Source organism: Besnoitia besnoiti, chromosome IV (assembly GCF_002563875.1).
Source record: "Besnoitia besnoiti strain Bb-Ger1 chromosome IV, whole genome shotgun sequence".
Taxonomy (NCBI): Eukaryota; Apicomplexa; class Conoidasida; order Eucoccidiorida; family Sarcocystidae; genus Besnoitia; species Besnoitia besnoiti.
The window spans coordinates 2,075,699-2,102,892 of record NC_042359.1 but is presented as its reverse complement, the minus strand read 5'-3'; the positions used below and the strand labels follow the sequence as shown (position 1 = coordinate 2,102,892).

The following is a 27,194-nucleotide window of genomic DNA, read 5'->3' as shown; positions in this document are numbered from 1 at the left end:
CAGAAGATGCCCCGCAAAACAAGGCCATGCTATCCGTCGCCGATGGACTGGCAAACCGTCTGGAGGCGTCAACTGGTACTTCGAGCGTCGTGTGGGCGAGGTGTCCGTCCGGTGGCAGCCAAAGGGCTCGGCTGCTGCGACCTCCGCTGAATATTAGAACCGTGGCTGTCTCGAGTACGGCCTCAAGCCTGGATGCGTTTTCTGCGCAGAGAGCGAGGCTCCCGACAGTGTCGGAAACAGCTGTACGGCAGGTCAATACTGTCCCTCGGGATCTGAGCGCGCTAAAGCTTGCCCAGGCGTAAGTACTCTGTTAAATATTCCCTGTAATACTCTTTGATGATACAACATCGGTGCCACTTCGGCAGTGCCACTCCACAGTGTTGAAGCCGGCCTCTCGTCACAGCGCGCAGCTCGCGGCGACTTGCTGGTAGAGTGTGCGGTCAACAGTGGAGCATCACCCGCGATGCTGTCAGCAGCCCGGCCAGTTTGGCTCAAAGCAGCAGCGCCTCACACGGTCCCCCTAGAGCCCTAACCACAAGCTCACGCGGCGCTTCTGCCTCAGTGTGACTCTGCGAATTGTGATGTCGCTGCTGTGTTGCCTCTTCACCAGGGAACATTTCAGGATTCGGAGACAGCTGCAGCCTGCTCAACCTGCCCAGCGGGGTATGCGTGCCCTGCAGGTAGTGCCGCAGGGGCCGTGACCGGGCAGCTCTGCGACAAGGGACACTACTGTCCAGAGGGAAGCTCATCTAAGACCCAGTATCCCTGTCCCCCCGGTGAGCAGTGCTGGAACTAAAGAAGCTGCAGACAGCAACTCCTTGACCTCACAGCGTCTAACGTCTATCGTCGGGAGTTTTATTGGAGGAAAAGAGTAACAGTCCAGACCCAGTCCGAGCCATGTGACTGTGGCGCTTGCTAGTGTCCATATCTCCCCCGAACGCCGATGCGCGTGACAGCCCGTGGACGCTGATACCTCATAACGGCCTGGCCGCAGGACTCAAGCGGCCCACTCGCTTTGACAGAAGAAGTATGGTGCATGATGCAACACGGTGACCTAATGCGTACTCGAAGGCGGGAACGATCAGCTTTGCTCAGACATAAGCCTCCGCATTCGCCGCCGAAAAACTCGTTCATCTATCAGCTCGAGAGGCGGTCTCTTACGCATTAACTTCGATAAACCAGACGATACACGGGCTAGCTCTTTTTCCTCTTCTGCGACCCAGGCTTTTACAATCCGACTCAAGGAGCAAGGAGCCTCGAAGACTGCAAGCTGTGTCCTCCCGGCAAATTCTGCGACAAATTCGGACTTAGCGAGCCAACCGGAGATTGCTCTGCGGGACTGTACTGCGCTGGGGGTGCGACCAGCGCTCAGGGACAGTACGAGGCGGAAACTGCTCATGACGGCTCGGATCGTTACAATAGGAGCTGCTGGGAAGTAGATAAAGAGGCAATCGCGACGGATCAAAGCGTCGTCATCGACGGCGTTGAGCATGCGTCGGAATGTATGGAGCGATGCCAAAACGACAACGTCTGCAAGTATTTCTCCTGGAGTCCCAGCAGGATCTGTACGATAATTTCTGGGTCGTTCGAGCTAGGCAATTGTGCAGGATGCCAAGCTGGTCCGAAGTCATGCTCCACTGCGTGCTTCTACGACTCGTACGACTTCATTGGCACCGTCGTCGCGACCTACAAGCAGTCGCGGTCCCCTCACTACTGTCAAGCCCGCTGCGCAACAAACATTCTATGCTCCGTCTTTGTATACGATGGCGTCAATCAGATATGCTATCTGAAGTCTCACGACGCTCTCAGCTACCGGGTGCAGGCAGGTCAACCAGGCTACGTTGCTGGGCCACATAGGTACTGCGGCTTTGGCGGAACCCTTTCATCAAGTAAGAATTCGCAGCGTGCGGATGGGGCGAGTAGCGTTTTGTCTTGTGTTGAAGACGACTATGCCAGAAGTACTGGTAATAGTTTGTTCATCTTGATATGATTTTCACCTGTGGTATTGTTAAGGCGGGTTGTCCGTGGAGCGCAGTCGGCCGACGCGCTGCAGGGCTATCTAGTTGAAAGGACAGCCGTGCAGTAACGCCTCAAAAAGGAGAACACGGGCAAGGAGGACCGGCAGCGTAGAGAGACAATAGGCGGGCATGCCCCGATCGCTGTTGCTGCCTGGGTGTTGGTATCGTAGTTGGCCGTTTCCCGACATCACAGACAGAGCGCTTGTCGTTATGGCGTCGACCTCTGCCACTGCTACTCCTTCCGCTTACGGCACCCCACGGCCTCAGATAGGGTCGGCTCACGCCACTCAGGAGGAGGTGCTGCAAAACAGAAATATAAGACATGCGTGGCGGCAGAGTGGAGTGTGTGGCAGTTGCGAATCTGTCAGAAGAGAAGGGACACACGGGGACTTATGCATACGAGTTCGCTCAACACGACGTCCGCGGCGTCCCTGATTTTGCTTCATTTTTTTTTCGCGTCCACACTTCTGTTTTGTTACAGTCTGCAGGTTCCCTGCAGGCCTGCCTGGCACAGCAAGGCGAATTTGTGATGGGGATGAACGCGGCTACGGGACTTTGTTGGAGGCAGGAAGAAAGTGTGAAATCACAGCCGGATGCAGGGGGATTCAGTACTTCAAGACCCCGGATCTTTACTATATACGGTAAGAAGGCCAGTTCGCATGTGTGTGTGACACAAGGTCCGGCTGTAGTGATGGCAAATCGGTGCTCAGCGTTCCGGCTACACAGTCCAAAACTGGACTCACAGAGACACCGCTTTGCTATCTCCCTGCTGTTGCGAGGGGACCCGCAGTGCTCCCACGGACATTCCCTGTTTTCATCTTGTCTGCGGTTTGGGTAGGTGCGGCGACTTTAGCGAACAACTTACAGATGATGACGCAACCTGGTTTCCGATGGTGTGTGGCGAAATGGGTCTCTGCAAGAAGGGCACGTACTGTCCGCGCGGATCTGCTCGCCCTGTCTTGTGTTCAACCGGGAAGTACTGCGCAGACGAGGGCCTGCAGACAGAAACTGGCGAGTGCCGCGAAGGGTTCTGGTGTCCAGGAGGTAGGTTCGTCTAGCAGCGGGTCATTCTAAAACTCCAAAGGTAATAAGTGTCCCCAGCTGCCTTCAGTTGAACCCGAGAGACGTTCAGTGGTGTGTGTGCGTGCTTCACGTTTGCATAGGTAGTGCGTCGGAGACACCTTCAGACTCCCCTTGCCCCGCGGGTCACTACTGCGAGTCTGGAACCCGTAGACCTGCCCCGTGTCCGGAGGGGACATTCCGAGCTGAGCGGTAAATGTGGAGACTGAGGAAAGCGGAGATCCTGAATGCATATTTCGCGCAACTGTTTGGATGAAACACGGGCGCGTAGAAGATACAGACCGGCTGGTGGAAGCTCGTTTCGCACGTGGTCGCGTTGTTAAAGCGCATTGCCGCAGCACGTAGTAGCAGCGCTGCGCGAGGTAGCGGACGGATGGTTCGGACAGCGCTGCGTGCAAGCCTGAGGAAGGTGCACCTTGGCGTGAGGCCCGAACGAGACTACGCGCTACCGTTGCAACAAATTCTGGCCTGCGCACATAGATTTAATCTATTCTACGGGTGAGTATGTATGGCAGGGGTGCGCGGAACCAAGACGACTGTTCGGCATGCACGCCAGGTTTCTACTGCAAAGGCACCGGACTCACAGCGCCGTCGGGGCCGTGCAACAGAGGTACGTGCCTGCGAACTACATGACTGTTTGCGACCGCACATGGCAAGCCTGCGAGCGAGGAAAGGTGCTTCTGATGTCTGCACGCAAACGCTGGCAGCTGATAGCCGCCTCTGTAGGCATGCCCATAACGCCGCTAAGGGAGAGGCGGAGATTCCTTTTTTTGATGTCTTGCACGATGGCTTGCGGCACGCTCCTGAAGCCAGTACCTGGCCCCTCGCACGTAGCGAGCGCATCTGAGCGTATCCCCACGGTGCCGTTGGGAGCGTGTTAGGGCCAGGACGCAAGAGTGCTTGGGCGCGCGCGTACTACATCGAGTGTATTTTCTTGAGAGGGCGGTGAAGCGTGTGCTATCTTTATGCCCCTACACGTCACAAGCAGGACGTCACTGGTGATCAGCCACACGTCATCACCTCCGCCCCCTGTGAGAACTGCTGTCTGTTGGGACGTGCCCCAGGTTATTCGTGCCCATCGAAGTCTACGACGCCGACAGCTGCTATATGCACCAAAGGGCACTACTGCCCTGCTGGAGCGGCTGAGCCGATACCGTGCCCGCAAGGGCAGCACCAGCCCGACCTTGGCCAGTCAGAGTGCGTGGCATGCCCTGCCGGTGAGCAGCAACTCAGCGTGTGTCTCTAAGCGTTGGTCAGTCTGACAACGCCTCGGTGTTCACGCAATCCTAGATGGCTCCACCGCTCCTGCAGTTCCACGTGGGGGAGAGGGCGTTTCCTATTGGACCTAAGCAGCGCGGCTGGACAAGGTCTTTGTTGAGTCCACGCTTCCTCACACGGTCGCCCCTCCGCTGAGGCGCACACAAGACGCTGGCGAATGCCACTGACATCATCGGCCAATTATCGTGAGCCATCCGCGCTTTTACTGAAGACAGCTACGTGCAGGATTTGTGAATGAACATAAGTGTAATAGCAATGTTGTGGCTAGTCTTGTCGATTCATTTCCCCCGAGACAAGCGGTGACGTGCGTGCAATCCCAGGGAAAGCTTGCGGAGCTGCTACGGAGCCAGATGAGTGCCCAGCGGGGTATTTCTGTCCAGCAGGGACGTTATTCCCGCATCAGTACCCGTGCCCCGCAGGCTCGTATTCTGATGCAAAGGGCAATATTCTAGCAACTGAATGCCTCCCGTGCCCTGAAGGGAAAGTGTGCGACGAGCCGGGAACGCCTTCGGCTACGACGCTTTGCCCTCCAGGTGAGCGTGTTCGATGAGCCGTTGGTCAGGCTTCCAAAGACCATCCAGGGTTGCTCTTGAGAGACGTAGAACCTCTGGGCCGCTCATATTATGTATCCGCCTCGACGGGCTTGAGCCATCACTCTTCGAAGCAGTCGCTGCAGTGTCTGTGGGCAGTAAGAGGGGGTGCACCACTGTCCAGTGAGGTGGCATTCGGCGCTAGTTATGTAGAACAGTGGTAACGCGATTGGCCGCCCACGCGGCGCGAAGCGTTTGTTGCAGAGAGACACGGTGTCTTTCTTTCTTCCGGTTCAATTTTCCTATAGAGGAGGTTTAGGATTCACTCAAGGCCGTAGGACCAGACTCTGTGTCAGATAGTTTGTTTCTACCCTATTCTAGCTTTTGCTCTTTAAGCGGGTTGGAGTAATGCGTCATTTGTAGAAGAACCAGAGACATTATGTTTTGTCTTGGCTGGGATATTAGTAGTACTTCACTCACCGAGTAAATATGTACTCGCGATTATTAATGCAGTTAATACGGTGGTCATGAAAAGCACATGAGAACTTGGACCCCGTAAACGACCTCCAAGGCTCTTATCGGTCAGGCATGCATTTAGTAGCTGAATTAGATTGCCAGAAAAGTCGCCTTTAGAGTCACTCGGACAAAACGGGCATTAATAACATAAAGAACCTAGCTAGCCATTCAGAATTCAGAGACATGTCGAAAAACGGCAACCATCGTCCACACGGCCACGAAGCATGCATAAGAGACATTTGGTACATATAGAGAACTGTGTGGGTGTTTTACCGACCGTGATAATATTTTCCTGCAGGGTACTTTTGTCCTGAGGGGACAGACAGTCCCCACAGTAATGAGTGCGAAGTGGGCCAATACTGCCAAGAGGGGGCAAGTGAACCTCAGATGTGCCCCGCAGGGTATTTTTGCGGAGCGGCGCGTCTGCACGAACCATCTGGGGGCTGCTACGCAGGTTTCCTGTGCATATCTGGCGCTGCTTCTCCCTCCCCGTTCGACGAAACAGTCGATGGGGCATGCGCGGAGCCGATAGAGGGCGGAGAGTGCCCAGCTGGGAATTTCTGTGTCCCTGGTAAGGTGAAGCGGTACAGGTTCGATTGCCGCGAAGTTGGCTGGAGCAATAGGGAGCATGATGGACAACGTCGTTCGCTCAGCTATCGGCTCCCGAAGTACTACGTTGTTAAGACCCTGGAAAAAAGCATACCAGCACGCGTTGTGAACATTCAACGCCAGCATCGTTCAGTGGCACGAGACTTGTCACTCGTTCAACCTCGGAAAATAGGTCACAGGAGACACCTCCAGAATATAGCAGCTGGCGATTGAGTTTTTCGCACAAATCATCCCATGATCCTGGGCTGTCACCCTCAGCTTACACCTGCGGGGGTTCACTCATATTGCTAATGATGTCTCTAAGCGTCTCCATAATGCACGACACATTCTCAGCTATCTGCTGGCATGATGAATATGGACTAAGGCTCTTGCAGGCGACGGTTCCTCCGGGAGAACTGAAGAGGATGTGGTTTTCGGGGTGGAGAGACAACGAAACCAAGCGCGCGCAAACGAGTTTCAGGGAGGCTCTTGTATGAAGACTGCGCGGTGAAACTCGATGATTGCCGTATGTCGCAACAGTAAAACGTGATGTGCGCTATTTGTGGGGCGACTTGTTAGCAAGTACCATCGACGACGTCATCAAGCCTGAAGGAGGCCACCCTTCCCCCCTCACCGCGCCCGGTCACGCAATCACAAATCCTCATAAGCATAACGACATTTATGTCATAGACGGAGGAGATATCAAACGGATTGAGCGGCGCTCAGGTGAGTCACGGGCACGCAATCCTATAGCCAGCTGCTGTCTGGCGCGCTCTAAGAGGGGGCCATGTGCTGACGGAAGCAAGTGAGCTGTCGGAAGGAAGCCTAAGGATGTGTCAGACCCAGCAGATGGCTCGAACGCGCTCTAATGGCACGAAGAGGGGTACACTGCATGGTGGTTTAGCCAGTTGACACTCATCCGTTGACGTCACGCAGCCGCCAGAGCCCAGCAGTATCTCGAACGATGGCCATCGGATAGCCTTTTCGGCGAAGCGCATGTCAGGGAAACTTCTTAGACGGCTTGGCATGAAACTTTGATGGTCATCGTCAACGCTCTGGACAAATGGTTAATGGGTGGCTTCAAGTGACTTGCGCTCCGCAGCCGAGCCATAGATGTCACAGCGTGTGTGCTCAATACAGGACAGGTAACGGTTCTCGCCAGCACACGGTCCCTTGGAGTTGCTTCAGACAGGAACCTGAGCGGACAACCAGAACGATTGGCACTCGATTATGCAGGAGCAACGCTTTACATATCGTACCCAGGTGAGACTCCTCCTGACTATACAAGCGAGTGTGGGATGGGACGGCTCGGGTCTACCAATGAGTGAATGATACTGCCAGTACAACATTGGTGGCAATCCAAGCTAGGTCCTGTGGATCTAGCGAGGGCTCGCGTTTGCGGAGATGATTGTTTGCCTTCGCTTCCTGTTTTCCGAAACTGCGGTAACCTGATTCGGCACCGATTCGTTGGTTAGTGGGAAGTCGGCACACAATAGATCCTCGGACGGCAGTACGCTTCCTCTCGTCATTTGCATATATCAGGCGAGGCGAAGATTGTTTCTTACGATCTGGCGGACTCTACAACGAAAGAGTTTTCTGGCCAGCTCACGCGGCCGATTGGCATCTCCATTGATAATACCAGCACTTTCCTCTACATTGCTGACGCCGGCGCACATAAAATCGTACGACTTAACCTTGCCAGCGGGACGGTTTCCGACTGGTTGGGAAGCGGCACTCCTGGTACGTCGTGAAGATGCCTTCAACTGTCGGCGATGGTGGACAAGAGCCCCAACCGGTATCCCGGCGCGTCAAAGGGAGGCGGCGTGCCCGCACAGCAAAGATGCGCGGCCGACGCAGCGGCCTCCTTCTGCGAGCTACATAGCGCTGTCAAACCGGCACGTGCCGCTGTATAGCATTTCATCCGGGGGTTCCTGTTAATGTCGGACCCATTTCCCGATGAGTATATTCGCTTTCCAAAAACGCGTTGGCCAATTTGTCAAGAATATTGCAACAGCCGGAGGGTACACCCGGCGCTATGCTGTCGCTATACTGTAATTGGGTCGTGATACCTGCTGGCGAGGCTAGGCCGCTTTGGAGTATGACGGTGTCGAGGAAGCAGGCAGGATGATGCGTTTCTCTCAATCAGTTACGACGGTCATCTTCCCTCCTTAGGCATAATAGCAGGAGGGTGGCAACTGGCACGCTGCGATGACCGTCGGCATTCGCGCCTACTGGACGCGGGGTTTGCTCACCGTCAGGCCGCCTGGAAGAGACTAAACCCTGCAACCTCAACCATGCTTCGGTCTTCGCTGGCGGCGTTTTCAGGGGACGTCTGCGGTGTGGGTGTGGGCCTCCTCGAGGTGCAGCTCAATGAGCCGCACGATGTGACGACAGATGACGACGGCATTGTTTACGTCGCAGACACAGGCAACATACGTGTAAGTTTTTATTTGCTTCTTGTAGTCCCTAAGTGATTACTAACCTGGATAGCCGCGTGGGTGTCCCTGTCAGGCTGCGTGGTGACTTCCCATCTCTTGCAGCGCCAAACCTGTGTGTTACGCGTTTTTGGTTGGAGTGTATGACCGTCGTTTCTGCGCGTGAGACGACAATAGTGCTAGATATTGCCTGCTCAAGTTTTACTCTGTCTGTCATTTCAGATTCTCAGGGTCGAAGGGACGCAAGCCATGCGAATACAACCAGTTGTCGGCGGTTCAGTCTTGCCCGACTCTCATTTTCAGAAGCCTGTTGCAATACTCGCCATTCAACACGACGCTGTGAGCCACCCTCAGCAGCAACATCTGGAAGCGCCAACGCGGAAGGCTTCCCGGCCGCAGGAAAAGCAGTCTCTTCTCTTTTACAAACGAATTGAAGTAACGAGGCGTGCCAACGGGCATTGTGTCTCCTGAATACGCAAGACGCCCGCCAATCAGCATTACGACACATTTTGCCCTTGACATATTGTTTCGGAGTCTTCGGTGTGTAACGCGACCAAACGTGAACACTCCGCTTCCCACGCGCAACATCTTTTCATGCTGGCTGCGTGCGTTACTATTTTTCAGGTACAGAAATCTCTCTTTGTAGCGGATGGGACTGCTCGCAGGTAACTGACGAAAATGAACATTGTATGGCAGCGAACTCCTCACGTAGGACTGCTTCCAGTTTTTGATGCTTTATTAAGCATCCTTGGCAGCGGCCGCGGCCAGTCAGCGTATCGACTTTGACCCATATAGCAAGCAATTATAGAAGAGGCGCTTCTGAACCGAGATACGTTAATCTCGCCTCTGTAATAGAACGAACCTGTGCCATTGTCTGCGGACGCAGCGTATGGCAAATACGTCTGCCGTCTGCAGAAGCGAGCGTGGCAGCAGGAAACGGTGCGGCGGACACTCGCGGTGCGGATGGTACGCTGCCCGCTGATCAATTCCCGCTCGGACCCCTGAAAAGTTTGGGCAGAGGGACAGAGGTCAGTGCACGGAGGAACAACGTCCACGAGACCCCCTCATGAACACCAGAAAAGCGAGTAGAGATGCCGCGGCCATTTCCGTGGTGGGTGGCTGGGGGTGTGCAGAGTGAAGCACACATACCAATCACATATTGGCCACCACTTTATAAGTCTAGGACCTAGTGCACTCGAGTGCTACCTGCCTGTATATTCATTATCTACGCAAGGACTGAAGCGCATGCAACACAGCACAAGGGCTGCAGGGCAGCAAGGGCAGCTTACGTAGGTGCAGCAGCTCGACATAGACAGAGGAGCATCACCTTAACGTAGCGCAGCGCTCGCCCTTGACAGTCAGTTTGTATTCTGCTGTTGATGGTGCTGTGGGCCAGTTTTAGTGGATTTAAGCGTATTCCCGGATCAGTGAAAGACATCGGTGCACCACGTTAGGTGGCTTCCGATGTTGTGTTGAGGGGCGCTCGATGTTTTGGAAGTGCCACGCACATTCTGATGGATCCTCACTAGTGGTTAGAGCACCAAGCTGCAACGTGACACCATTCAGGTTGATCAGCAGGTCTTCGACGTCCTCATTAGCAGTCAAACTGCAGGCGGCCTTCGGCGGTTAGCTTTGAGCAACTCTATGAGGAGTCTTGATGCATTGGCAGAGCCTTGCCCCCCAGGTGCGTCTCCTGATGGTCAACTTGGCAGCAGCCCCCGTCTGGCGAGCGCCGCTCCAGCGTCCCTTTTCTGCGCCACATCCAGCTTGCTGTGAAAATAAGCGTGTATTTTAAATTCGCAACGACAGCTACGCACCTAGTGCACATTGGGCGAGCCGAAGCTCATTTTAGCGCAGCAGCCTCACGAGCAACTGCTGCGAGAACAGGCGTAGCGCCATAGCGCCGCCAACGCCTCCGTGGCCTTGGCGTCGGCAAGGCGGATGCTTAAGCCAAGTCAAAAACGACGTGCAAACCATGTGAGACACAAGCTGTTCCGGATACTGTATCTCAGTTTGCGATCGAGCAGTCACCAGATCCTGCGCATAACCTATCTACCGGAGTAGAGTTGTCTTACTGGCTGAGATGAACCGGAGCCGTAGGGCGAAGGAGTTGTGCTACCCGGGGAAATGTTTCCTCGAACCCCTTGCACATGGCGCTCCTGCGCCGATGCTCAGCAAGATGAGACACCAGGTCTCTTGGCGTTTCCGTCGTGCGCCACTACTTCTAGGAACCTTCCTGCCCTACAAGGGGGGCAGAGGGATCTCCGAGTGCCTCCCCTGCCCCGCCGGAATGTACTGTCAAGCGGCAGGGCAAGTGGTACCATCCGGGCGCTGCGAACAAGCTCACTTCTGTCCCGCTGGGTCGACTTCGCCGACAGAACAACAGTGCCCCGCAAAGCACTTTTGTGGCAGGGATGACGGTGGGCTACGAGGGCGCACTCCGCTCGCCTCGAAGGGCCGGTGTGCGCATACAGAAACGGGAGGAAACCAGAGCGATCGCGTACCTCAAGCAAGAGGCGATTTCGGAGAAAACACCTGCCAGGAAGCGTTGGCCGCGCCGTTGATAGAGGGAGGCGAATGCATCTGTGTGCGGTTTGGGCGATCTCACTCTCGGCCTGGAGATCCACTCGAGTGGTTCGTTAGCTAACAGTGAATATACAGCACCGACCACCTCCTGAAGGCGTAAAATCACCCGGTTGACCCGGAGTTGCGAATCACCGACTGCGTTTTGGTACTTCTGCGTGGGCTGAAGTAGGCTGGGCCACGGTTAAATCCTGCAGCCAATGCATCTGCTTTAGTTACAAGCCGGTGTGCCGCGCTCGTCTGATCAAGCCCGGAGGCTTATGCAATCAAGCACTACAGTGTACTAGTCCACTGAAATATCTCTATTTTCCGCAGAAGTCAGGAACATCGCGGCAAATGCAGACGCCACCACTACACGGCGAAGAGACTGGGTCGAACCCAATAGGCCGACGTATGCTGTCGACGGCGTATCTGGCCCCGAAAAAGGCTGGTTGTCGAAGAACACTCCTGGCAGCCCACACGAGCTGGAAATAGAATTTGACACTTACTATTTTATAAACAAATACAAAATATATTCTGGAGATGCAGCCGGCCTGAATGTAAGTGACGCTTCCCCCAGTGGCACAACGCTGCACTTATGCAGGGAACGAGGTGTAGAGGCAATCGGCAGAGGATGGATAGGCCTGTTGTAGTTCCGTCCAGTGTTTGGTAAAGCGAGCACCAAGCAGGGCAACTACTGATGAAAGGTCCCCTGAGCCACGCGTACGCGATGTCGAAGTGGAACACCAAGAACGGGTCTCAGTTCCGGGGTTTTATTGACAACTTCCTGTTCTGTGCCATTTCGACACTCGGCGGTCATACGCACACTCGAAGACAGCCTGAGGATCCGCATGACGAAGCAACGAGATATGCTGCGCGATTGCGTGCAGGTAGCCACGACATTTTCAATTCGAGCCTGGAACCCACAAGCGTCGCAGTGGCTCCAAGCAAGCATTCCGGTAAAAAATAATTTTGAAGGCGAAGTCGAAGGTGACATTATGGACGTATACACAAACCGGATTCATGTGGAGTTCAACCAGGACCAGGTGTTTGTTGCTGAAATCATGTTGTTCGGGACAGAGCTGCCGGGTACGTCCGAGTGCATTTCGATTGACTGCAGAGATCCTTCGCAGCCAGGGCGAACCCGTGACAGCAGCCTGCCCTGATGCGGTTGCAGCCGCCTTCCGTTCCACCTTCTCCCTAGCCAGAGTAAGGAGGTTCGTCGAAGCGAGAGCTTGCGTAGCACTTCAAACATCTTTCCCATCGCCTGACGCAAGACACGAGCAGGCACACGTTTGTTGTATGCACGGTCGGGGCAGCCCTCCCTTCAGCGCGTGGGTCTGCAGTCTGCGTCAGCCAAACCAGCGACCCTTGAGCGATGACGGAGAACGTTGTAAACTCATCGGCGTGGTTGATGGTCAGGCACACTCATTTTAAAAGAACTGAATTTGCATACACAGACGTGCTTGGGTCCTCTCCTTGTGGCGACTGGTGTATGCGGGTCTATGCTAGCATGCGTGTCATGCATAGTGCAAAACCGAACGCAGCACGGATCACGTGATCATGTGTCGCCGAAGCACATCAAGATCGGACAAATGTTACGGTTCTGGAAGCTGTATATGCACGTCATCAGGAGTGCTTAACCCCGTCCGGTGCCCCCCCGGAACGTACCAAGATGAAGCAGGTCAAGCAGAATGCAAAGCGTGTTCTCCGGGATACCAGTGCCGCGGCGGTCAGGCAGCAATGGAGGTGCGCACGTCGTCTAAATGTGCTAACGCGGTTCACCTATACTCCAATCATAAGTGGCATTTACCACGGGTACTTCATACGCCATCTGAAAACTAAGTCAGAAACCAACATCACGCTCATACAAAGCGGAGCTATCCGCTTCCGTGGAATCCATGTTGCCCCGGCCGTACCATGTTTCCTCATCTACAAATCGACGATATCGCTTGGAAAGGAATACACGCACCTCCTGCCTCTGTCAAGCCATACGCAGTCAATATAAATATGTAAACAGCTAGCTGCAACGGTTCGCTGTCTGCACCACTTTTGGGTCCATGCGCCCCCACTTTCATCTCCGGCGCCAGCGCGCACAGCTCTGAAAAAGGCTTCTGATACACAAGAGACATTTTGGTTAGTCTGGGGTGCCCGTGCGTTGCTTTCAGGAGTGCAAGGCGGGTTTTTACTGCCCAGGAGGAGTTTCCGCCGAAGACGCGTTCCCCTGCCCTCTCGGTACCGTAGGAAGCCAACCAGGACTATCATTTATTTCAGAGTGCTCGCCATGCCCCCCCGGCAAGTATTGCGGAGAACGTGGATTGACTGACGCAACGGACAAGTGTGCGCCGGTGAGTAACTTTTTTGGATCATATTAAAACTGATATGTAGTTACATTTTGGAGACGACGGCCGTGCTTCTGTAGCACAGCACAAACATGCGATAGCATCAGGTGGGTACCCACGGAATCATGTGAAGTGAACGCACGGCTTATCTCCTTAACACATTCAGTGAACACCCGTCTACGGTTGCCCATCGGCGCAAGAGCTTAGAACCTCTCCGCGGTTGCAGGGGCATATCTGCTGGGAGGGATCGTGGCTGAAGGCTCCCTTTGCCGGAGACGTCAACCCAGATCTACCGCAAGCGTCTCCCCTTCTGGTGAACGGTCCGTGTCCTGCCGGATATTATTGCCCCGAGGGCACTCCATCGCCCATACCGTGCCCAAAGTAAGATCTCGTGGACGCCCGCGGTTTCCCAGTGCTCTCTTTTGTACAGACAGACCATGTTGCGCTGGACTGCTGCCGGCATTGCCGTCCCATGCATCAGTACCGCCCGTGCGTTTGCCGTGGATAAACTATTTAGACGCAGAGAGGTCCTGCTATTCGCCTTCCGCTGGCGTCACCTCGCACCGAATACGAATATCGCTGTAAGCGAGTAGAATGACCAAGAGAAAGAAGCACGCGGATACTGGCGTCGTCTGAAGTTTCCACATCAAGCCGTGGGCTGCCCGCTTCTTCGATGCAGCAACAGACTGGTTCACGCGGCTCAGTTGCCGTGTATGCGCTGTGCTTTAGAGCGAGTCACTCTGCCTTCGAGGGCGCCAAAGACCATACTGAATGCACACCATGTGCCCCGGGCTACGCATGCCCTTCCAAGGGAGAAATTGTGCCCTGTGGAGCTGGTTACTACTGCACTGCGGGTGCAGACACCCCTTGGCCCGCGGACCCATTTCACGGCGGTGCATGCGGCGCCGGATATTTCTGCCCTGGAGGCGCTTACAGGCAAACGGTAGGCAGGGCACCTCCTTGAGTCCGAGTCCTCGACAGGGCGGTTTCATCTCACGCGAAACATCTAGTCGATGTCTGGTAGCAACGCAGAAATTGTCTAGCACTGCCGCCGCTCGACGACTCCTAACGCGCCACATGTCCACGCCGGCGTAAGATGCCAGGTGGTGTTTTGTTGCGATCTTTACAGCCTTGCGCCCCCGGGTCTTTCAGCAGTGGGGGCCAGACGGACTGCACGCCTTGCACAGCCGGATACTATTGCGAGTCGTCGCAGACCGCTCTAGTGGACAAACCGTGCGCAGCAGGGTCATTCTGCGCCGACGGAGCCTCGTTTCAGCGCCCGTGCCCCATAGGGACTTTTTCGTCTGACACAGGTGCTAGCGCTTGCACAGTCTGCACGCCGCGGTACTACTGCGCGGAAGCCAAACTAAGCGCGCCGTCCGGCCTCTGCGAGGAAGGCTACGTCTGCGCAGCAAATGCTGTGGGAAGCCGGCCGTCTAATCAGATTTTCTCTGCAGCTGACGATAGGGGTTTTGGTGCATGCCCCACGGGACACTACTGCGTCCAAGGGACAGGTGCGCCAGCTCCTTGTCAACGGGGAACTTACCAGGTAACGGCACATGTGAATATATAAAGACAAAACGCGATGCCTCCGGGGCCTTGAGCCCCAAAACCCGATCTCTGGCGTCATGTGGATTGGCGCAGTGACTGGGAAAAAGTAGCTACTGCCACATGTCTGTATTGCATGCGCGTATACTTGCGTGCATACATACATGCATACAAAAATCAAGTTATCGACACAAGTGCGGTTTTAGACGCTCCAGAGACGTGCTAAAGAATTTATGCCATCTACCCGCTTTCATCACGCAGCTTTGTTGCAGTTTCCCAGAAGTCTGTTTGCGCTCGTTCGCTCTCCCCATTCCATCGTGGCACCCGGCACCGATGCGAGTCCTCGGAGCCTCACACCGACAGTGCCTGCTAGGTCACCGAAAAGGGGGTAGAACTAATACGCTGGCGAATGCGGCGCAACCGTGGTTTGCATTATTTCGTCAATTCCGCTCGCAGGATTCACCATTTGCTTCTTCGTGCAAGCCATGCGAGCCGGGGAAGTTTTGTGGCCAGACAGGTCTCAGTGCGCCTTCGGGAGGCTGCGCTCCAGGCAAGTGGGGACTGCAGGACGGCCTTCGTCACACGAGTTGTCTGTCTGACATCTGCATGAACTGCGTAGGTTATGTAAGGACTTGAACGGATTTGTCCCTTGCGTAGGGCTTGTACCAACTGTCGGGCGCGTTTCGATTTGACTGCTCACGTAGTCTGACACCAAATGCAGGGCGTGTCTGTGAGCCTTTGTCGAGTGGCTCGGCATCCTGCTAGAATCAACCCTGGGTTTGCGGCGATTTATTTCGCAGGGTACTATTGCCTCGAGTCAGCAACAGTCCCAAATCCAACCGATGGTGTCACAGGCAACGCTTGTCCGGCGGGGTGGCATTGTCCTGAGGGATCGTTCGCCCCGAAGGCATGTCCGCATGGGACTTATACCGACCGCGTGGGAGAGGGCGAGTGCAAGCCGTGCCCTGCGGGATATGCGTAAGCTTATTGACACTCGGCTCCACAAAGTGTCAGGCTTGTGCATAATGCTCTAGCTGCAGTTGTTGCCGGTAGCGCCCAGCACACGCAAGACTCGGGGACAGCCAGCGATTTCAGACACCGGTATCAACACGGTCACCTCACATGCCTGATGTATGAGTTGACATATCGGTGCAGGATGGTCGAGGAAAGTTCCCAACGCCGTAACTCTGCCTTTCAAGTCATGTATCGCTCAATATGCCGCGCCCGCTCAAACGTGTGCATGTTCTCGTATGCACAGGTGCTATGGCAATAGCCCTGAGCCTCAAAGCTGTCCGCAGGGCCAGGTATGCATGCAGAAATAATCCGCATTCATAACGGGATTTCGCATGCTCCTGCTATCAACTGTGGCGTGTAACTGAGGCTGCTGCACCTAGAGCGACGCATAGCCAAGACTTCAGCATAGCTCTGTGTCATATACTATCCCCCTAAACCCTAAACTGGTCAGTTGTAGAGGTTTCTTTGTACCTCATTCTGGCCGCTGTGACGATGGAGGACTTCGTTGACTCTTCTTCCTGGTCTGCAGTATGGAACGTCTTCAATGAGGGGTTGCTTATCTGCCCGTTCACGTTGTAGGCAGTTGACGCTGCCAGACGAGAGTGCAAGTCTCTTGTTGCTGTCTGGCGTTCGTGGTGTGTGCTGTTCGTCAGATGTGCCCCGCAGGCTCCTTCGTTGGAGTCCACTGCCCCCCCGGGTCGTATCTCAATACGGAATCCCGTTGGAGGAAGGGAAACACGAATGATCACGCACGCTCGCAGTGTGTTCCATGCCCACCAGGAAAGTATTGCCGGGCTGGACTCATTGCCGGCGACTGTGCTTCAGGGTACGCAAGCCGCTTGGAGAACAAAAACTGTCCGATGTTGTCTCAGTGGGCGTCGATGGCCAATTGCGTCCCATAAGAGCTGCAAGGAACGCTCCTCCTAGCAGAAGTCCATCACTTTGTTGCGGTACAGCCGCTGTACTGTTGGAAAAGCATAATACGTTCCTCTAGCTTGCGGCGCGAGCCGCCTGTTGATGCTATCCATAACTATGTGAGGCTCCTCAGGTGGAGGTGACCCCCAGAGAGTTAAATACGTTTGTAGGAGCTAAGCACGTATGGGTGACACATGTGCTAATATGGGTACAAAGCTATTCCCCTCATGTATACGGAGGCGGTCACCATTCCCTATGGGGAGAGAACTATTACTACGGCAATCACTGCAGGGTTCGAATCCTCGTGCATTTGCGGCCTGTCGTACCATGGCGCGGGAAGGGGTCAGCCTTCCCTCAGTCGTTCCTGAATTCCACTCCTAGGCGGGCGATGCCCTACGCTCATGGCTGACAAGAGAACGCTGCAGGCGTCATGAGCAGCTGGAGGGGGGCGCCTAGTTACCGGTGTAGAGGTGGCAGCCAGAATATATCAGCTCCTCTGTTTGCTGGCGGTACCTGCAGATATCTGTGCGCGCTCGGGAATGCATTTCCGCATCCAAATGCGCTGGAGGGGCGACTGGACGCCTACGTTCCTGAGGATGCGCTAGCGAGTGGAAACTACCAGATCATCAATGGGGATAACTGGGGGAGCAGTGACTTGCTGTAAGCATGCTGCTTTCAGCTTTTCCAAGGGACAGCGTCCGCGAGAACTGATCACGTTGTATCGCGTCACTGAGTTCAAGGGGTGCTGAAAAAAGCACTTCATCGAGACCTGCGAGCATGCGCTAGCACTCACGGTGCCATGCCGGGAGCTCAAACACCGAGGACGGGCGGGCGGGCTCTTGCTGTGTCGATGCGTCTCTCGAACGCTTCGTCGTATGCAATTCCCGGCTTCCTTTGTGGCCGCCCAGAGGTGCTGGTTAACCAGTGTTGGTGGCGGTGGTTGTGCATCATTTTGGTGTGGACCTCATGCAGATATGGCGGAATACCGTGCCCAGCAGGGCACTTCTGCAGAAGCGGCGTGACGACTCCTGAGCCGTGCCCCAAGGGTTCCTCTCGTGTTGATCCGGGCGGCCGATATTCCGTGGATTGCTCCCAGTGTCCTGCTGGGTAAGGACTTTCATCAGAACTCTTTGAAGCATCGAGCGCCGCAAGCACAGGCAGCTGAGCATGTGCGTCGGTACAAACCAGATGCTCAAATATGGAGAAGTGCTCGTGCATTAGCGCGAACGCATGTGCGTCGTGAGGGATGTCGTTTAGAGCGGGAAGCACTATTGCTATACACAAATCAATATGTAGCAGAACGCGGTCTGGCTGGGAAACCCTTAGAGGCACGGAGTGGTAGTAGTATGCGTAGCGATTCTGCTTCGGTGCTCGCGGTCCTTGCTCGGTCACTGTTCTTCCCCTAGGTTCTATTGCCCCGAAGCCCTAAAGCCAGCTCCCTGCCCAAAAGGTCACTATTGCCCCGCCAGCTCTCGATATCCGATTCCCTGCCCCGAAAGGCATTTTAATCCTTCGGAGCATGAGTCTGAATCCGGAGCTTGCCGCCTGTGTCTCCCTGGTGGGTTGTCGTCATATATGCGACCTGTCGGTCTTGCGGCAAAGGCTGGTCCTCTCCCTGGAATTCATGCTGCCTTGTTCGAGGCAGAAGCACCAGAATTATACGCATATTGAAGTGCATAGTATGAATAGGGTATCCATTGTTGTGTCATACCGTCCTCACAACCTTTCCTATTGACCTCGTGGGCCGCGTCGGAAGCCTCAATTCCTGCATAGGTGAGATTTGCTGCTGAATGCGCGCGTCATATTACCCAGCGCGTTGTCAGTCACATCCCTCGCTATGACTGACCTCAAAATTGGTTTGTCTTTTTGTACCGCAGGATACTATTGTGGAGAGGGGCAGGGCGCGTTGACGAGCAGCAACGTTTGCCCTGCTGGGCACTACTGTCCCCCGGGGACGGCCACCCCCTACCCGTGCCCCGCCGGAACTTATGCTCCATCACGGGGAAGCAAGGAAGCTACCCACTGTGTGCCGTGCCCAGGTGTGATATCGGGGCCTGAGCGAACACATGGACTCAAAATCGGCTGTAGCGTTTCACTGATAAGGCTCAACAAGGCGCGACAGCGACACCAGTCACAAGCCTTCCCGGCCGCATGAGGGATAGGTTATGCCGACGTGTGAGACGAGCCTCGAGGCTGTGCATTCGTCACGGCTTTATCACGTTTTCTCGCCCACGCGAGCGTCACAGTGCCAAGCGACGATTAACTGGCACCCGTCTTGTGTTTTGCTTGTTTCGTGGGCAGCGGCTCATTACTGCTCCCAAGGTGCGGCACAGCCCACCAGGATGTGTCCTTCCGGCAAGTACTGCCCGCCGGGTACTGCCTTGCCGCTGCCGTGCGCGGTCGGGTCTTTCTGCCAGGAAGGCTCTAGTAAACCAGTCAAGTGCCCCGCAAGTCATTACTGCCCCGGGGTCACTGGAACCGCGATGGAGTGCCTTCCAGGGACCTACTGCCCCGTCGGAGCGCAGTTCCCTGAGTCATGTCCGGCTGGTGAGTGCAGCGGGAAAGCCGCACAATTTCCACTGCCTGTGAGATATCGTTTGCCAAACATGAGGCCGCGTGCCTGTTAAAGATGTAGGGGGAGCTCAGAGGCTCAATCATCTTTGCACACTCTCGACATGAACCGCGGGAAAGCCTCGATGAGAGCATAATTCGAACACAGCGGCGTCTTCCAGCCGCTTGTCAAAGCACCTGGTCTGCTTACGGCTATGCTCACCTCAATTGCCCTGCACCCTTCGTCGAGAGAAACTCTACTTCGGTAGAGCAAAAACAGTAGCGGACCCGTCATTGCATAGCACACGCATAGAGCTGTACTGCCTCACGCTTTGTCTGCCGGAGGGAGTTGTGAGGTGCTGGGGTACAGGCCGGGTGGATGTGCTGCGCTGCCGCAGCGTCACAGTGCTCCCATGCATTGTGTCGCCTGTGTTTCCAGGCACATTTGCCAATATTGTTTCTGCGCAACGATATACTGTCGAAGGCGGCTGCACGCTTTGTCCCAAAGTCAGTTGCAGTAGAGAAGCCTAAGCTTGCACTTATCCGAAAGTGTCAACGCTCAACGGAGAAATATCGATGCTGATTAGAAAGGTGCAAAAGCGCCATCATCGGAAGGAACGCTGGTATATCGTCGCTCTCCTTTTTAACGCAGGGCACGTTCAGAGAGACTGCGGGCAGCAATGTCTGCAAGCCATGCGGTGCGGGACATATGTGTTACGAAGGATGCACGGCCATGTAAGGTGAAGATTAATTGCTGGTGTCGTCCGCATCGTGAAGGCGTGCTTCCTATGTCTCCACGGGGGCCAAAGAGCTAACACAAGATAGAAGAGTGTCACGATGGCCTCTGTCGTGCGCCCACGGCCTCGGGTGTTCAGCAGATGTCAATCCAGAGTGTGAAGGAAATGATAGTGCAGACGAGCAAGGTTCCAACAATTTCAATGACCATCACCCCCAGTACTGCATTCTACCTCACAAAGCTGGACTGATATCTAGCGATTCACTACAGAAAGTGCTGCATCGTGTTCTCACAAGCGCGGCGTCAAACCACTAGATACACGCTCACGCAATTCGCGACGTGGCCTATGTCTCCCAGATATTTTATGTCAACGCCCTTCACGCGAACCACACGCTTTGAGGACACCTCCCCCAGGCGCGCCTCGCTCCCGCTGATTTTCCGTTTTATGGAAAGCCGCCAAATTGGTCAGAGGAAGCGGCAACTCCTGGTGGGACCACCCTGTGGTGTCTGAACAGGTTTCCCAGGGATGCGATGACAGAAAAAAGAGAGATTTGCCCCCCTGGGCACTTCTGTCCCCTGGGGTCGTTCCAGGCAATACCGTGCCCTTCGGGCACTTACAACCCTTCTCCAGGAAAGACAGCTGTTTCTGACTGTCGGCCTTGCAGCGTAAGCATGGCATAAACCTGGGTCTGCCGTCCGGGTGTCCTCTCGTATTACGAAGAGCGATGATTGCAGCAGGAACGGTCACGCAACCTGAGCTGTGTTGCGTCCACTGAAAATGACCGCTTGGATTACTGGATTCTCTGGTTTGTGAAATATGGCAGGATGGGTCGTTCGGTGTTTTGCCGGGGCAAACACAATGTGTATTTTGCGGTGGCAGCACGTCTACCTCCCCAGCAGGTTCTGTCTGCCAGTGTGTTGGCCGCAACAGGTAAGTTTTTTAGGATAGGGTTTCCCTGTTCGGATGGAAAACCCTCAACCACAGGAGTGCATGAGATCGCATACGCGCTGAGCCGAAAGTTGGCATCGCCTCGCACACTGACCGCTGCAGAGAGCCTGACCTGACTGACCTGACCAAAATTCAAGCCCACCGTCTGCGTCTAGTGTTCCCCTGCCTCTGGAGCACGCAGAGGTGTCGCCCGAACATCCATCAGAGATACTCTGTATCGTCTCCAGGGACGAACGCGGCAACACGTACAACTGTTATTGCAACCTTAGCCTAACCGCAGCTTCACAGTTTCCGCCTCGTATGGGGGCCGGGTGGGGCGTTTGGTGGATCGTGGATTCTCCGATATTTGATGCAGAATTTTTCAACCAAGCACTCGCGCGTGCGTCTGTAAAAGCGGACACGTCTACAAAGAGAATGGTGCCAACCTGTCCGATCAAGACGGCAAAGGCGACTGTCAAGAAGAGGTTCGTCCGAAAGGGCCTTCAGAGCTGGCCAGAGCACTGTCACAGACACATAAGCATGGACTCGAAGGCAAACCAGATACACAGTAGCTCCTCGCGGGGACAGTGTCAGCGACGAGGACCTCTTATGTGGAGTGTTTCGAATCGGACCTCATGCGGCGATCATCTGCTGAGGACGCGCACATCCCCGCCGCTGGGGTGAACCCACACAGCAGGGGGAAGCCAGCAGCGGCTCCGTGGCAGCATAGAATGGAGGCTAGCCTGCCAACGTATCGGTCACCCCCATAGCGTTGTTGTTTGGAGGCCGGCTGTCTACGCCGTGACCAAGCCCTCGCAGCATTGTGGTGTAGGAATTGTAATGCAGAACTAAATGAAGCGGTTAGCTCCGGAGTGATATGAGTGAACCTGGCATTCCAAAGACCTCTCCGGTAAAACTTACAACGCTGTCTGGTCCGCTGCTGCGTTACTTCGCAAAGGCGTACGAGGGCTGTAATGCTGGGACGGTCAGGGGCCCGGACAGCTTATGTACTCCGCCGGACGTTCTATGCCATAAGCAATGCGGCCTGCAAAACGGATCTTACGATTCCGCGTACCAACGCTGCTTCTGCACCGGAAGCAACCGAGACGAAGAGGTGAGTATGTCTGACCACTCACTATCAACGTCGGTGTTAGTCGCCAACAAGATGCCGACACTGCAAGCGTCGGTTCACGAGGATCACCCGCTCTGACAGTGTGTGAGCTCTGGCAACCCACCATTGTGGAGCGGTCTGGGGAGGATACAGTGACTACAGGCTCCTTCTCGGAAAAGGAATGGCCGTCTGTCTTGCGGCGTACTGAGGTTTCAGACCAATGAGGTGCCTTACTGATACACTAGAAGTCAAATACGCATAGTGCGATATGAGAGTAAACCTTCGTCTACTGTACTCAGTTATAGCCCTGCTGTGGCTGGAGTAAAAAGACATATGCGTTCGCACGCGTCTCGCTCGCTGCCCTGTGTCGGCCATTGGTTCTCGTAGCTGTGCCACGGTGGACTGCACCATATTCGAGGGCCTCCATCTCGAAAATTTTTTCGTGGGCGTGAGGACAGATGGCAACGGCAGCCTGGGCGAGTGAATGCAGCACATACCTACTGTCATGGGAGCAGGATGCAGCACTGATGTGCACGGGTACCGCTAGTCCGATTACCGAACCCGAGTCCGCTTTTGGCTCGTTTTATGGGTGCAGGTCTGCGATGAAGAGTGCCGTCAAAGAGTAGGAACTCTGAGTATTCGTGGAGAAGACATCGTTTTCACTGACGGCCGTGCGATTGAAACTTCAGTATTCCAAATCGCGGCCCTTGAAGAGAGTCAGGTGATGGCAGGAAGCCCATCCTGCCCTCCAGAAAATGAGTCAGATTGCACCGTGGTCGTACAAGAAGTGTCTGAAGGTATGGCAAAGGCGAGTTCAAGTGGAAGAGTGCAGTGCGTGAAAGTGCTCTTCTTCCGGACACCCAACGCTCTGCCGTGGGAGAGTAGCTGCGGTACAAAGGAGGGGAGGTCCGACAACCGTGTGGCGGAATAGCATGGGCTTGTCAGCGAAAGAGGAGCATTCGCTTTCACCTTCTGGCTGAGAAAGCGGTCGCCAAGATGTGATCATCGCGCCGGTATCGGGGCACGGTTCTACATTCATTGCTCTCTGGAATGGGAAAGCAGCCTGTTCCAGCGCCCTTGAGAGAATGACTGATACATAGCAGCGCTTCCAGAGGAACTGCTTCTCCTGTCGAAACGACTCGGTCCTACAGCCGTCATGAAACAGGCGCGCTCCGTCATGTGACAAGTCGGCTGTTGCGTCAGTGTAAAGGCCCCAGATAAACGCGCCGTCCTTCTACTCTTACGGCGATAGACGGACGCGTGAGGGTGCGAAGTTGTCACGCCTAGAGTGACAAGCTCTGTGCTCAAGTGGCGAACAGGCCATCCGTGGTTCTGCGTCTGTATCCAGAAGGCATTCGAGGTCTGTTCGGTCCGCCACGTGACTTAGAGGCTATTTTCAACCAGAGGCTTAATGGCGACTCCTACGCAGACGCACGTGGTCGACGGACCGTGTCCTCTAGTGCACGGACGAACAAGCGGACCTTTACCTTCAAATCGGCGTAAGATGGGGAACCTGTGGGCGTGGGCATGCAGAGCTGTGATAAAACTAAGGAGTTCAAACTATTCCCTCGTCGTCGGCGTGCGAAGGGGCTGGACCGATGCGTGTGTCGCATCGCGTGCTATTCCGGGCTTCATGCAGCACGTCAAAATTAAGAAAAAGTGCCACGAGAAATGCACATGAACAAACGAACATCGATGGCGTCTTCCACAACGCTGAAGTGGAGGCAGTTGGCGGCCTTGCTATGCATGCTTCCAAACTGCCTGGGAACGAACGTCAAGAGGCTGCTGGCGGCACAAGTCCAGCGGCCGTCCCATGCACGGCAGAGGAGCTGCAGCCGTGGCCGCGGATCCGTGAATTGGCTGTGTCAGCTCTGTTGTTTGCGCGCAGGACTGTGGAGACGCCGTATGTTGTAGCCCAGTCAGGCCAATATGTGTCGCACACCCCAGGAGTCATGAGTCCGGTTCAGTGCATTACCGCTGGGACAACTGTGGTCTGGATGGTGCGGCCAGGCGAGGGTCGTATAGCGTCTGCGCGTTACCCCGTATACCTCAAGAATGTGGGCCTTAACACTGTCGGCGACTTCGACGACGGCTCGTTCACGTAAGACAGACACTGAAACGCATGCTACAGCTGTATTGGCTCCACGGTCGGGACCTGGTCTCAGCTGTCATCTGGTTCAATCCAGGGAAGCTGCGCATCCAACAGGGGCAAACTTGAGAACATGTGGCCACTGCGCACAACTGGAACAGGAGTTGCGCCTCGGGGGACGAGTGCGGCAACCTGATATCTACTTAACCGCCCGATCGCTGTGCAAAAGACAGTCAGATGCTGAACACAGCTAACCTGCTAGCTGCGGGCTTCTGGGCCGCATGAGACAGAAACCTCATATAGACAGGACCGTCGGCAGTGCGCGGCAAATGCCGCACACTGTATCAGGGCGCTTAGGCCGGGTGTGGCAAGTGTGTAAGACACATTACACACACGAGTTGGTTCTCCGAACACCTTGGAGTGTTGGCCCAGGAACACGATAATCATTAAGGGTTTTCGGCCGTGTCGCGTGATGCATATTACGGGATAATGTCCTTCGAGGACTGAAGGAGCCGTGCCGCGTGTGGCAGGTGCATTGCGGCAGGATGCCCCCTGGTCCATCGGAGGCGTGGCTGGAAGAGGTCACCTTCGCCCAGCCCGCTGTGTGATAGTGGCTGGCGAAGTAGTGGTTGATCTGCTCGTGCAGGAAACTAAAACTCGACCTCCTCTCTGGAGTGAAATGGGTACTCTTTGCTCATACCTTCGGCACGCCTGGCGTCTACGTGTTCGGTTCTCACAACTCTACAATATTGCAATCTCTGATCAAGGTCGTCGATGGCGTGAACGAACGATGTCCTCCGGGCTCCGAGCACCCGAACCCTCAAACGAGAGCGACGCTGCGGGCTCTGGGAATCGGTGCAGAAATCATTGGGCATCTTCCTCCTCGGTGGCATCACATCGTTATTGCGAGCGTCCTCATGGCCGTCATTGCCCTCGGAACGATTATCTTGGCATTTGTTTTCCGGCGATACTTTTGGGTCTTTCCGGCTACGACGACTACGTCCAGGCGCACGACGCACAGGTACATGGTGTCTGCTGCAGTATTTGTGTGTCAGTAGTCTTTGGAGATCGCTGGTCGGCCTGGCACGTCGGAAAGCACCAAAAGTAGCCGCTCCCGCCTCTGTCTCCAGCCGTTGACAAGGAATCCCGCCAGTACAATGCTCTACTAGGTGACGGCTGTCCACCGCAACCCGTGGGTGATGTGTTTGATGTGCGTACAGTTTACTACATTATGTCCGCGATCTCCTGCTCTGTCGACTCGAGAGAGGAGGAAAAGAAAGCGGAAACAGTGTAGCAGAAGACTTCGATCCGCGCGTATTCCAGGCTTCGTACTTGGAGCTGCTTCACGTGCAGAACTGCGTAGCGGACGGGTAAGCATGCGGCGAGGCGAGCCCCTGACCCAATTCACTGAGGTCTTCTGTTGTGCGCACTGATCCTGCTGCTGACAGTTTCTCAAAACTTGGGTGCTCTGCACAGTCAGCGGCGGGGGGATTCAGCATGATGGGAATTTTCCTTACTTCTTTTGCTACCGTAGCGGTCATGCCGTGGGTGCATGAGTCCGCAGCAGCATTGGAAATATTGCGGTCATCGACCGCAATATTTCCAGTGCCGACGTCCGATGGCATCACAGTCCTGACCGCCGCAAGAGTGGAGAGGTGAACTCGGTGTTTAGGGATTAAGTCAGAAGGATGAACTTGTCATTTCTTAAATGCTACACCCAGGACCTAGCCCGGGGTTGTCGTTTGCTGTGCACCCTACGGCATCTGTTTCTTTCGCAGCGTTGCGGCCTTGAGAAAAGACAATGCCGCTAGGGATGAGATGCTGCAGGACAAGGAGTTGGCTTTCAGATACAAACTCAGCATATTCTTGAGGCGAATTCAGGACCACACCGTAAGAGAGCAGCAATGCTTATCTAGCAGGGAGGAGGAGGGGCGTAGAAAGACCGCGTGCCGGCACGTGACTGAGCAAGCAGATAGAGGTGTGTCATACTGTTTTTGTAAGTGCGTGTGAATTACCCGGCGCGCCCACCAGTCCTATCGCATCCCTAGTTCTTTGTATGCAGCATAAAATGGTGATCGGTCATCATAAGACTGTTCGTGGTTTCAAAGGCGCTGAAAATATGTCCTAACCAGCTAGTATTCCTGTCCTTCTTAGTGAAGTGTCATCACCAGACGACAAGGTTCGGTCGCAGCCTGTCTAACCGCATTCGGACTTCTGTCACAGGAAGAGCTGATCGGTTCGCGCGAGGCTAGAGGTCACAGGCTTGGAATGGCCACAGCGTTGCTCCTCCTCCGAAAGGATTGTCTGGTAGAGTGCGTTCGGGCCGCGCGGCCACCAATGGCGGTAAGCAGGGACAGTATTTCCATCGTGATCGGCACCCGAGTTCTTTAGCTTGTGCGGGCGTGAGTCATCAAGCAACATAGACTCATGCAACGTCACTGGAGTAGCGTCGTTTTAGCGCGGAACAACACCGCAGGAGCACTTTTGCGATGCAGTCCTGCCCCTTTCATTTCTTCATGCCGCCAGAAGAAGCCACATGAGAGGATGCTCAATACGCCCGTGCAACTATAGCATCTTAGAACTGCCTGTAAAACAATACACTGAATACGTTCCAGTGTTATCTTTCCAACTACCTAGAGGGCCACGGTAATTTATTGCGCCGCTCCGTTCATGGAAATCATAAGACCCTCTACGTTTTCTATAATGCGTCTGGAATATATCAAATACCATTTGATCCAATTCGCTGCACTCATCCCTTATATTCAATTGCCTTTGTGTTTGGATATTGCCGTGCGGATGCGCCAGTAGCGACTCCCCCTTCACCGCCGTCGGCTATACCTGAGGCGGAGGGAGGATCATTGACGTGAGTCTATGCAGCTATCGGCGAACTGTCGCCGGCGACGCCGAGTAGGTGACTCAATCTTGTGCCAGAATGTTGTGCGAACGGCTTGTAG

The 27,194-nt window shown here is 54.9% G+C and overlaps 1 protein-coding gene across 1 annotated transcript in view; it reads left to right on the top strand.

The window, feature by feature from the left end:
- BESB_054230 (uncharacterized protein) overlaps window positions 1–27,194 on the top strand; it is a gene marked incomplete at both ends in the record, with an annotated part of 60,123 nt that overhangs the window by 17,602 nt on the left and 15,327 nt on the right. Inside the window, 47 exons of the mRNA XM_029363858.1 lie at window positions 210–298; window positions 611–776; window positions 1,224–1,889; window positions 2,500–2,659; window positions 2,857–3,066; window positions 3,186–3,290; window positions 3,614–3,708; window positions 4,163–4,315; window positions 4,697–4,909; window positions 5,721–5,993; window positions 6,590–6,736; window positions 7,151–7,273; window positions 7,553–7,750; window positions 8,336–8,448; window positions 9,070–9,110; window positions 9,332–9,473; window positions 10,012–10,129; window positions 10,674–10,865; window positions 11,344–11,567; window positions 11,898–12,096; window positions 12,641–12,756; window positions 13,176–13,355; window positions 13,576–13,730; window positions 14,079–14,292; window positions 14,479–14,898; window positions 15,354–15,447; window positions 15,698–15,875; window positions 16,156–16,201; window positions 16,565–16,737; window positions 17,346–17,486; window positions 17,799–17,933; window positions 18,233–18,384; window positions 18,704–18,865; window positions 19,128–19,373; window positions 19,816–19,883; window positions 20,029–20,111; window positions 20,628–20,778; window positions 20,937–21,043; window positions 21,417–21,525; window positions 21,999–22,154; window positions 22,747–22,948; window positions 23,500–23,650; window positions 24,040–24,252; window positions 24,887–25,261; window positions 25,461–25,610; window positions 26,019–26,130; window positions 26,464–26,583. Of these exons, the coding sequence (XP_029219781.1) occupies window positions 210–298; window positions 611–776; window positions 1,224–1,889; window positions 2,500–2,659; window positions 2,857–3,066; window positions 3,186–3,290; window positions 3,614–3,708; window positions 4,163–4,315; window positions 4,697–4,909; window positions 5,721–5,993; window positions 6,590–6,736; window positions 7,151–7,273; window positions 7,553–7,750; window positions 8,336–8,448; window positions 9,070–9,110; window positions 9,332–9,473; window positions 10,012–10,129; window positions 10,674–10,865; window positions 11,344–11,567; window positions 11,898–12,096; window positions 12,641–12,756; window positions 13,176–13,355; window positions 13,576–13,730; window positions 14,079–14,292; window positions 14,479–14,898; window positions 15,354–15,447; window positions 15,698–15,875; window positions 16,156–16,201; window positions 16,565–16,737; window positions 17,346–17,486; window positions 17,799–17,933; window positions 18,233–18,384; window positions 18,704–18,865; window positions 19,128–19,373; window positions 19,816–19,883; window positions 20,029–20,111; window positions 20,628–20,778; window positions 20,937–21,043; window positions 21,417–21,525; window positions 21,999–22,154; window positions 22,747–22,948; window positions 23,500–23,650; window positions 24,040–24,252; window positions 24,887–25,261; window positions 25,461–25,610; window positions 26,019–26,130; window positions 26,464–26,583 (8,036 nt within the window). The remainder of the gene's footprint in view (window positions 1–209; window positions 299–610; window positions 777–1,223; window positions 1,890–2,499; window positions 2,660–2,856; window positions 3,067–3,185; window positions 3,291–3,613; window positions 3,709–4,162; window positions 4,316–4,696; window positions 4,910–5,720; window positions 5,994–6,589; window positions 6,737–7,150; window positions 7,274–7,552; window positions 7,751–8,335; window positions 8,449–9,069; window positions 9,111–9,331; window positions 9,474–10,011; window positions 10,130–10,673; window positions 10,866–11,343; window positions 11,568–11,897; window positions 12,097–12,640; window positions 12,757–13,175; window positions 13,356–13,575; window positions 13,731–14,078; window positions 14,293–14,478; window positions 14,899–15,353; window positions 15,448–15,697; window positions 15,876–16,155; window positions 16,202–16,564; window positions 16,738–17,345; window positions 17,487–17,798; window positions 17,934–18,232; window positions 18,385–18,703; window positions 18,866–19,127; window positions 19,374–19,815; window positions 19,884–20,028; window positions 20,112–20,627; window positions 20,779–20,936; window positions 21,044–21,416; window positions 21,526–21,998; window positions 22,155–22,746; window positions 22,949–23,499; window positions 23,651–24,039; window positions 24,253–24,886; window positions 25,262–25,460; window positions 25,611–26,018; window positions 26,131–26,463; window positions 26,584–27,194) is intronic.